Source organism: Montipora capricornis, chromosome 13 (assembly GCF_036669925.1).
Source record: "Montipora capricornis isolate CH-2021 chromosome 13, ASM3666992v2, whole genome shotgun sequence".
Lineage (NCBI taxonomy): Eukaryota > Metazoa > Cnidaria > Anthozoa > Scleractinia > Acroporidae > Montipora > Montipora capricornis.
The window spans coordinates 22719880-22729879 of record NC_090895.1 but is presented as its reverse complement, the minus strand read 5'-3'; the positions used below and the strand labels follow the sequence as shown (position 1 = coordinate 22729879).

General features: G+C 35.9%; 2 protein-coding genes and 1 long non-coding RNA gene across 4 annotated transcripts in view; 2 read left to right on the top strand and 1 right to left on the bottom strand.

Moving 5' to 3' along the window:
• Nucleotides 1-1195: 1195 nt before the first annotated feature.
• The window catches only part of LOC138030098 (fibroblast growth factor receptor 3-like), a 53576-nt gene continuing 44771 nt past the window's right edge, over nucleotides 1196-10000 (top strand). Inside the window, exons 1-2 of one of the 2 annotated variants that reach the window (XM_068877966.1) lie at nucleotides 1196-1356; nucleotides 8539-8607. In XM_068877966.1, coding sequence (XP_068734067.1) covers nucleotides 1299-1356; nucleotides 8539-8607 — 127 coding nt within the window. In that variant the 5' untranslated portion in view covers nucleotides 1196-1298. Of the gene's footprint in view, nucleotides 1357-7293; nucleotides 7506-8538; nucleotides 8608-10000 lie in introns of those variants that run through there. The other variant, XM_068877967.1, reaches the window with a different exon arrangement.
• On the bottom strand, nucleotides 6441-7248 carry LOC138030133 (uncharacterized). The gene is made up of 2 exons (XR_011128039.1): nucleotides 7098-7248; nucleotides 6441-6713 (listed from the first exon to the last, which is right to left on the bottom strand). It is a non-coding gene; the product is annotated as an uncharacterized lncRNA (long non-coding RNA).
• The window catches only part of LOC138030102 (proto-oncogene tyrosine-protein kinase receptor Ret-like), a 428681-nt gene continuing 428234 nt past the window's right edge, over nucleotides 9554-10000 (top strand). The window contains exon 1 of the mRNA XM_068877975.1: nucleotides 9554-9623. Within this exon, the coding sequence (XP_068734076.1) occupies nucleotides 9561-9623 (63 nt within the window). The 5' untranslated portion in view covers nucleotides 9554-9560. The remainder of the gene's footprint in view (nucleotides 9624-10000) is intronic.

The window sequence follows — 10000 nt, the reverse complement described above, 5'->3', positions numbered from 1 at the left end:
TCTGAAACTCGTCCTTTAAAGGTATGTTCCCAGGGGCTCTTCTCGCCTTACTTGAAAACTAAACGCCCACTCCTGATTCTTGTCCCGTCTCGACTGACTACCCCTGGGTCTCCGAGGATGAAGTTGAAGGTTGTTGAATAAACAACACACGTGTTAACGTTGAATCAATATAGATTGTTGCATACAAATATCCATTGTCAAATTTTCCAACAACCGGCCAACCATATCTGGGCAAGAAGCCAAACCATTTTGTCGGGCAAAAAACTTTAATTTTAATAAGGATTGAAGTTGAGGGGAAAAAAGTTTTTTTGTTTCATGCCACTGGCGGGTTACCCTGGATTCCAGAGGTTATTTTCTCGCCATGAAAAGAGCGACAGAAGAGCGAGTCACGCAGCGGCGACGTGACTCGCTCTTTTCATAGCGAGAAAATAACCTCTGGAACCCAGGGTACTGGCGGGTTGTAAAGGTTTGGAAGTTGCATCCGGGATGTCAATTTAATACTTCCCAGTTCGTGCCAATCTCGTACCCAGAGTCCTCGGGCTTTTTGGCCAGCGGGTGAGCGCCCGGAGAGACTCTGGGATAATCGACTCCATTTTCCCAGAAAACGTGGGTTCCGGTCTTATTACGTATGCTTGAGTTTAACCGGAAACAGAAAAGAGAAAACCGTAAACAATAGAAATGGTGGGTTGAAAGTGTTCGAGAAACAAGAAGTTTAGCCTTACACACAAAGAAACTGGAGAAATGATCATTGGCTTGCTGTATGAGCAAGTGAAGATGAAACCTCTGATGCTTTCGGTAAGTGTATTTTTAGTGTTTCAGCCAAGACCAAGACCTTATTCCACGGATTTCTCCTCAAAGAGACTGATATAATGTTTTCCCACGGTACTTTTGCAACAGCAACAGTAATCACTTTTTAGCCGCGTGGGAAAATTCCTGTACGGTATAAGGCATAATTCAAACCTCGTGGTTTTTTATTTTTGTGATTTATATATTTCTGAGGTAGAAAAAAACAAACAGCACTGAAACTAGTTTTAGATTTTGAATCTCCCTCCAAATTCTGGGGCTTCCGAATTTCTAACCGACTTCCTGTCGGACTGCCACTGTTACGCAAGCGGCCAATCAAAAATATAGGTCAAGTTGATTATCCCAGAGTCTCTCCGGGCGCTCACCCGCTGACCAAGAAGTCCGAGGACTCTGGGTACGAGATTGGGTACGAGATTGAGTTCGTACAAATTCCACCCAACTTTGAAAGTGGACGAGTACTACTTTGGATCATCTCACTTTCGTGATCGGCAACCATGTATTCAGCTCTTTTCTGTATTCTGATGGGACTCCTCTTAGTTTGCCCAGAAACAGGCGAGTTTTGATAGCTTTACTTTTTACATTTTGTTGCGAAGTCTAGGTCTGTGGCAATATTCACCATGACTTGCAGTTTTAATATTTGGGAATGATTCACAAAGCATGATGTTCACAGAACGGTTAATAAATCAGCTGTTCTGCCTAAGGACTCTGTTTCAAAGAATGAGACGTGCCTTATACACTAATTGGGGTTAAATAATGCGGAAGGTGTTTTCTCCTGCACTTCTTTTGTACGCGCAACAAATTCAATAAAGTGAAAGTGAAAATGAAAGTCAAATTAAAGAGGCAGCTTTGCTCGTGCCAGGTTCCTTTAAGGAAGAATCGGTATCTTTTTTCCTTCAGCGGGAAACAAATCTGGTCGTATTGTAAGGCCCAAATTGAAATAGCATCACAATTAGGTTGACAGCCTTGATTTGCTAAAGGAAACTGCAATTATGATTTTATTATTTCTGTGATTCTGGTTTTGTTACACAAACCAGAAGAAAAACAAGAATCATTTTTCTCAAAGAATTGAAAAAAAAACTGAGAGAGAACTTATAATAATATAATAACATTATTATTATTGGCTACTGTTTCTGTCCTGAATGGTGTTATTGTTTAATACTTTAACAGGGAAACTCCTAAAACAGTGTGTTCACTATACTGGATAACAGAGAAAACCATTAAGAATAACTTTACATCACATAGTTCAGTGCTACCCATAAAGAGAGTCTATGATGTCATACATGTGGGCTTAAAAATGCTGGGAGGTTTAACAAGTCAGTAATAAGCAGAGATGGATTCAGATTTTCAAATTTAGGGGTCTTTGGACCCCCAAATTTTTCAAGAAGGGGTCCAAAGACAAAAATTTTGCAAAATTTTATGAGGTCCAGCTAATTAATATTCAAGAATATTTAATATTTGATCTATTGCCTCATGATTGCTGCTGCAATACCTTTTCAGATTCTGAATTGCACAAAAATGAAGTCTTATCCCTCCCATTGAATATGTACTTACAATAAAATGATCAGTTTCTTGAAACTGTTATGCCCATTGATTCATCCTCTATCAAAATTGAGTTGTAATGAGCGGTCAAAGCTCCATTGATTACCTCTAAAAATGTCTCGAGGAATCTGTATGCTGTAGGAACTGATAGCTCCAATTGATAAATGATCTAGATTTTGATAGCCAAAAAAAAAGGAGAACTCAATCTCAATTTTCCATAAAAGAGCACTAATTTAGGAACAAAAGTGATACACCATTCATCGTCGCCCTGTGACTAATTGCCATAGCTAATGTTAATAATCAAGGGATTGAATACATTTTCATGTTTCATTTAAACATGTTATTTTTAAGACTAACTCCAAAAAAATTGCATTATTTGCAAGACAGACAAGTTACGTACGTTGCGATTGTCTCGCCTAAATTTAAGCACCCCAGATGACGTCATGCAACACTTCCGAATTCAAAAACAAGAACTTAACTCTTCAAGCTGGACAAAATTGTTGAGAAAATGAAATCATTTGACTACAAAAATTCAAAAATAGCAGCTTACCTTAAAATTTTAGGAACTGAATCATTTCTCCATGGTGAGAAATGAGAATTTCGTTGTGAAGTATGCTGTTGCCACAGTTTTCCTGGCGTTTGTAATTTGCATAAACATTTGATTTTTTTTCTGCGTCCAATTGGACCCTTATTATATATTGTGTGCGTTCAAAAATTGCTTAACTTATCTCTTGAGAACTTTAGCTTGTAAGCTCAAATTGCTAAAAGTTTGGGAAATGACCCACTCACCACCACTGATCAACTACCACCAACGGCAGAAGCATTTTGAAGTTGTCTGAGCAATTATCCGAAATAGCCGAATACACATTGACCTTCTCTGCAGATTCATTTGAGGCAAACAGGAGAACTTTCATTGTTTGAAAAACATCAGTCACTTGTGTGACTCGCAGCAGCATTCTCCTTACCAGAATAAAACGTTAGTGGACAACAAAGAACAAATGGCTGCAGATTAAGGCTCATGCGGCCTACTTCCTGGATGAGAGCAATTAATAATAATTGTTCTATGACGGGGCGCTGGAATGCGCCTTGTTGGTTATAATCAATTGATATCCAGCAAGCCCGAGTAGAATAATATTGTTGTATTAAAAATTCCAGGATCAACAACTCTTCCATGTTGTTTTTATTGGCTTTTGTTGGCCATTTTTCTCAGAAATGGAAAAATGTTTTCAGCTCTCTTTATTGCTGACGCGTTCCTTGTCGATATTTGGTACAGCAGGTATATGAACTGATAGCCTGTGTCTGAGGAGCCAATAAAAATACTGGAAATCTGATACATGTGTATCTGTAGTTCAGTTTTTAATAATTGTATTTATTTGTACTAAACTCTGCACAGCCTTCGGGTACAAAACAATTGGAAATTGTTGTTTAATAGTCAAGAACTATTTAAAAGAAAGCTTGCCCTCCATTTTTTGCTTCATTATTCAAGGAAAGGGTTTGATCCTGAATACTGGTGGGAAATTTACTTAGTTTTGACATAGAGTATCATTGCTTGTTTGCGTGCATGCAGTAAAATGGGAAGTTTTGTCTTCATTTTAATAGGAAATTATGTTGCTTGTTTCAATGCAATTTTTGGCTGTAAAAGGTTTTTGTAAGATTTTTCTGTCATTGTGGATTGATGGTGTTCGAAATGATTTGCACTCAACCAATTTGCATATGTTTGATTTTTGATGTGCGAGTTGTTTTCATTAAGGTGATAAGAAGTTTTAGCCATTTTGTATTTCAAGTGTTCTTTCTTGCATATGATTAATAGGTACACTGTAGCCATAGTTGTGCACGTCATTGAATGCCGGGTGGTACATGTAAATGGTAGGCGTCATAACATCCAGTTGGTCAATAAATTTGGAAAATTGCTTACATGTACCTTCATGCAACGATCATTCCATCCCAATTATTTGGCTTAGTTAATGGTAAGCACCCTAGGTTTCAATATAGCTGTTGTTATAGTTGAGCTCACGTTTTAACAGTGTCCGTGTCAGAGCGCGTGGAAGCGAGACTTTCGGGTCAATATTCAATCAGACTGAGGGAAGAGTAGGAGATTTAGCACGTGAAATGCAAAAAAAAAATGAGTTCCTATCCAGAATTTACGTTTTTCTGAGAAGAGAAACTACAGTTCTTGAATGAAAGCTGCCTTCGATACAGTAAAAACCTGCATAAAAGAACCTTTGTTTTTCAGTTTCAGGCTGATAACATTCTCATATGTTGGGTACTTAGCAAAAAATCAGCCTCAAGCTGTTCTTAAAACATGTTCTTAAATTCTGTCAAAAAATTATACTCTGTATTGCTCAACTGGTACTGCGTAATCAATTATTTGGTTGCACAACAGTATTGTCAAGAAAAACAATTTGATTTATACATTTGTAATTTTGCAGAGATATCTTGCTGTGTTTCACTTTCACTGTGGTATTAAAATTAAAGGACAAAGACCACAAAAAATTCCAATAAAGAAAATTGATTTTAGAATGACATGGTAATCCTGACCCAGTAATTTTTAATCTCACTGCTACCCAATTTTTCTTATATATAAGAACCAGTTGAATTTATCAGGCTGAATTGGTTCCAGTGTATATGGTATTCTCTTAAACCAAATTTCAGCCTGGAGGTTCTCAATCCACATGTTCTTTTATGGGGTTTTTTATTGTAGTTTCGTACATTTGGGGTTATACTGTAATATAACAAAATAGAGTATATTTTTAGTATACACCACATATACACATGGTATACTTCATCATGTATACTTTATGTATAGTTGATGTAGAGTTTTAGTATGTGCAAAAAGTATACTTTTTGTATGATTGATGTATACTTTTTGTATTACAGTACGTGTAGTAATTTGGAACAGCTTGAAGTATACTATTAGAAGTATAACACATACATGTAGGGGAACAGTATACTAAGAGTATACACAGGTTACACCCAATATACTCCAAGTAAGTATACTTCTTGTATACATATACATACAAAAAATATACTTGTTGTACATGTAGATCTTTTATACATGTACTCTCATCTTGTGCACACATAGTATACTTTGTGTATACATGTACATTGTGGTATGAAACATTCTAGTTTACAAAACACTCTTGAAATACAACAGAATTATAGAAATCTGCAGGACCGCGTCATAATTTATACGAGCATGACTAGGAGGAACAACTACACTGTTAAATTCAACATCAGATTATTGCTATGGAGAGATCATGTTTTATGTTTAAGGTTATGTACAGTACCCAATTTCTTCATTTTGTAGTGATAAATCCTTTTCAAGAAATGGTGTAAAAATTTGGAATAAGTTACCATGTGAAATTCGCCATCTATCCAAAAACAATTTTAAAATTAAAATCCACAATATCCTACTCCAAAGACTTTCAGAAGAAAATGACTATATTGATTTATCTGTCTTAATAACAAAAATATATTAGTACTTTGGCTTTTCATATTGACACTTTGTATTGGTTTGATTTTAGATGATATTTTCTTATTTTAGTTGACTGTATACTCTGTACACTAGGTATTCGTATACCTGTTCCTTTGTAAAACACAATTGATTACCGTAGCTTTCTCTACTTGTTCTCTCTTGTATATACATCTAATCACTGCTCGCCTCGACTAGCTATTGCTACCTGCGAGCAGTGCAGATTGAAAAATGTATTATATAATGAAATTTTACAATAAACTAATTAAAAATAATAATAATAATAATACTTGCAAATGCAAAACACCTAACCCTTGCAAAATAACTCTGGGAATTCCTAGAAATTATTTCCTAGGAATAGGACTGAAATTTTGGGCAATAGCTGAAATCTTCTTGAACAAGGTCAGAAAAATCAAGAAGAATAGCTTGAAGTAACTTAGAAATAGAAGTGTACACATGTGGAGCACAAGAAACAAGGTTATAATATCCTGCTCCTGTAAAATAACATTCCAGCAAATCAGAAATGTGCTGGAAACTACACAAAATCCATTGCAGTCAAGCTATTAACAGTTACTACGTAACCATAGCTCACAGACAAAAAAATTGAATACAGACTTCAAAGCAGTTACATTTTACCTAAACATTTAATTCATGTCAAAATCTTTGGATTGGGTTCTTGTTCTAAATTAAAATACAAAAAAAGCTTTTAAACATTTCAGATAAACCAAAAAACTATGACAAGTCTGCAAAGAGAGATCCCCAAATACATCAAACCATAACTGGTTGAGGAGACAGAATTGGCTGCTAAGCATTTTTGTCTGCTGTAAAGGACCTTTTCCTGCTGTCCCATCAAAGAATTTTTCCAGGAAGTGTCTCTTAATATACTCTTTCATGGCAACTAAAAAAATATATAGTATATATATTTAAGTGATGCATATAGTGATTCCTCTAAATCATTGATCATTTCTATTACAATTAAAGTGTGTGAAGAGTAGACAGACTCATAAATTTGGGCCTCTTTACTTACAAATCGAGAAGGAATCATTTGTCAATCGTATACATGTAACTTGCCGTATGAGCACTTTCTTCCCAAAGCATTTGCTTCACCATTTGATCTAAAACTTCATTATTCTTGTTAAAGGTTTTCTTGTTAAAGGGTTAAAGCATTTAAGCCAAATTGCATATCCTTGCTTCACAAATTGAAGGTGTGAAAATGAATTCTACATGAATGTAAATCGTTCCTCATCAAGTCAAATGTTATTCGCTTAAAGTTAACGCTTACCTTCTTACTTGAGTTGTTGTAAGCATATTCTTGCCTGGATCAGCGTTTAAAGAGTAAAACTAACAAACATAATTGTCAACACGAAAGTGTGATCGCAGATAGAAACGTTTGTCTGAATAAAAGCGCCCAAAAGAGCTGTTGGACTGGTTACCGCTGACTGCGGACAAAAATGAAAAGGGCTCACTAGTTTCCAGTCTGGTTTCTTACGTGTTATCCAAGATGGCGGACGATGACTCTCTCTCTCTCTCTCTCTCTCTACGGATTCATGTTAAATGAGCACGATTAAAATATTCGAAAGATATTGGAGTTCATTGAAGGGATTAAGTGCTGACTTGGAGTGTATAATTTTCAAGAGTAATGCATCATGTTCCTTTTGGGATAAGGCCGATTATGAGAGCATCAAACAAGGTAATTGATGATACAAATAATGTATTTCTCACAATCTGTAGAATGCATCAGACTAAAAGCTTTATTTTCATTTCTCCGTGTACATAGTGATTTTATGTTCAAAGTTTGGAGCTTTTAAAGGCCATTGCTTAAGCTAAGTACATGTATATTACAAGCAGTGAATTAACTCGAAAGATATCACATTCATATTGGGATGCTTTGAATTAAGACCAAACCTTGTTATAAATGTTGAAGTTTAATAAGCTCATTTTTTCAAGGCATCAGATAAAATCAAATCCTAAAAGGGCATTTTAACTTTGACTGTTGTCTCACTGGCACATTGAGTACTATTGCACAAAATTCTCAAGAATTTCAACTCACTGAAGTGACCCTCAAGTTGAGTCACTGAGTGGAATTGCTAAAGATTCCCATAAATTCCTAGTCCACAGTACCATTTTAGCTTTCAATCCCCAAAAATTGGCTAGAGTTCTGACTCACTGAGTATTGCTAATGGCATACTTTGGAATTCCTAGGAATTTCAAGCCTGTTAAGAGACCATAATCATCAATTCTTAAAAATTCTTAGATATTCATTTGAGTTGTGAAAAGGTCGACCGATGATGAATACATTAAGTGTACATCTTTGATTGCTCCTCGTAAAGCTCATACACACAGTATACACTACAAATTATGTTGTTAATGGGGTGACCAATGATGGATACAATAAGCATACATCTTTCTCAACATCTTCCATGAAGGTCATTTGTGATGTATACACAAAGTATACAGGCCAGACACAACTGAACACTGATCCTGAAAGTATACATCACCATGAATTGGCAAGCTGAAGTTTCCCATGATGTATATTTGATGTATACTAAATTTATACACCTAATGGATGTAATACAGGTAATGTACACTTTTTGTATACAAAAAGTATACTAACCATACTTTACTTTTGATAAAGGATATTCAGTTAACATTGCTGTTTTTCACATGCCCATTGATGTATAAATTTATAGCTTTTGTGACTTAATTTGAGTCTCATGTTTCAGCGCCAAGGAAAAGTGGCGGAACACTTCCGTCCCCAGAGGTTGTCCAGCCTCCCCACCTCCGGCCTGACGGTATGTATTGGGGGGGAGGGGGGTGGACGTACGATGATGTATTAAGGATCTAGTCTGTTTTTATATTGTTTGCATTCAGTCAGTTTTACTATATGCCAGTCAAGTGTTTCACTATAGTCTACCTGAATATCCTAGCTCAGCCTTAGAAAGAGTACAAAGGAGAGCCATTCGTATTATATAATTATGACTACGATGTGTCATACATTGATGCTCTTAAGACCGCAAATATTAATAGTTTATCGCAAAGAAGATCTGAATTGTGTCAGAGTTTTTTTTAACAAACCATTTCTAATCCTAACAATCAGTTATTTCACCTATTATCATTTAAAAAATGACAAATTTTCAAAATTCGTCCATCGTCCATGCGGTCTGTCATATTGATTTGTTGTTTCAATACAAAGGACGGAAACAAGGTTAAGAGGCAAGGCCACTGTATCTATTTGAAGTCGGTGTGTTTTGTGACGCATTGTGTCACGTACTGTGGAGACTCTCTAACCACAAATATACTTAAACTGAGGTTGTTGTCGTTGCTTGTGTTTTTCGCGACATAAATTTTAAAAGAGCGTTTCATCAAAGATTGAGGAAAGTTTTGTACATGTGTACTACCTGTGGACCTTGCTTATTCGTGCGAGCATGGTTTTTTTTCTGGGAAATGCAATAGAAGCATTAACTTAGAGCAAAGGGACCTGCCACTGTCTCACATAATTCTGTAGTTTAGCTAGTTCTGTAAATTAGGCATTCAAGTAAGCATGATCAGTGCAGTTTTTAGCTCAGTAGGCTGACCAACCATCCTTGGTTTATCATCGGCAAATCAGTGACAAACAGTGAGATGCTGCTGATGTTGGAAATGAACATCTGTTACACAAGTTGACTGCGTAAATTTCACATCCATTTGTTGACAAATGCTGGCTGTAACAAACAATACCTTCATATTTCTGATGTTCAGACTCCACATGCTAACAACACCTGTGCAGCAAGAAATAGTGAGGGAAATGATTCAGAAACTACACTTCTTAGTAAGTTACAGTGACTTTGTAGTTAATGGAGACTTCTGGGCAATCCATAAATGGAAATCACTTGTACACTTGTAAGTTGAGGACTTAACTGTACATGTAATTAAAAGTAATTATAAAGACAGATTCTTTCAAACCTACCGGTAAACTAAATTATGTTAAAAATTATAAAAACGTTCACTGGCTATATACAGTTAAAAACTTTCGAGCTTTCGGCTGTCAGGCTACAGCCTTCAATGGAAATGAATGGAAAAAACTGACAACTTGTCAGTTTTTTCCATTCATTTCCATTGAAGGCTGTAGCCTGACAGCCGAAAGCTCGAACGTTTTTAACTGTATATAGCCAGTGAACGTTTTTATAATTTTTAACATGTTTTACC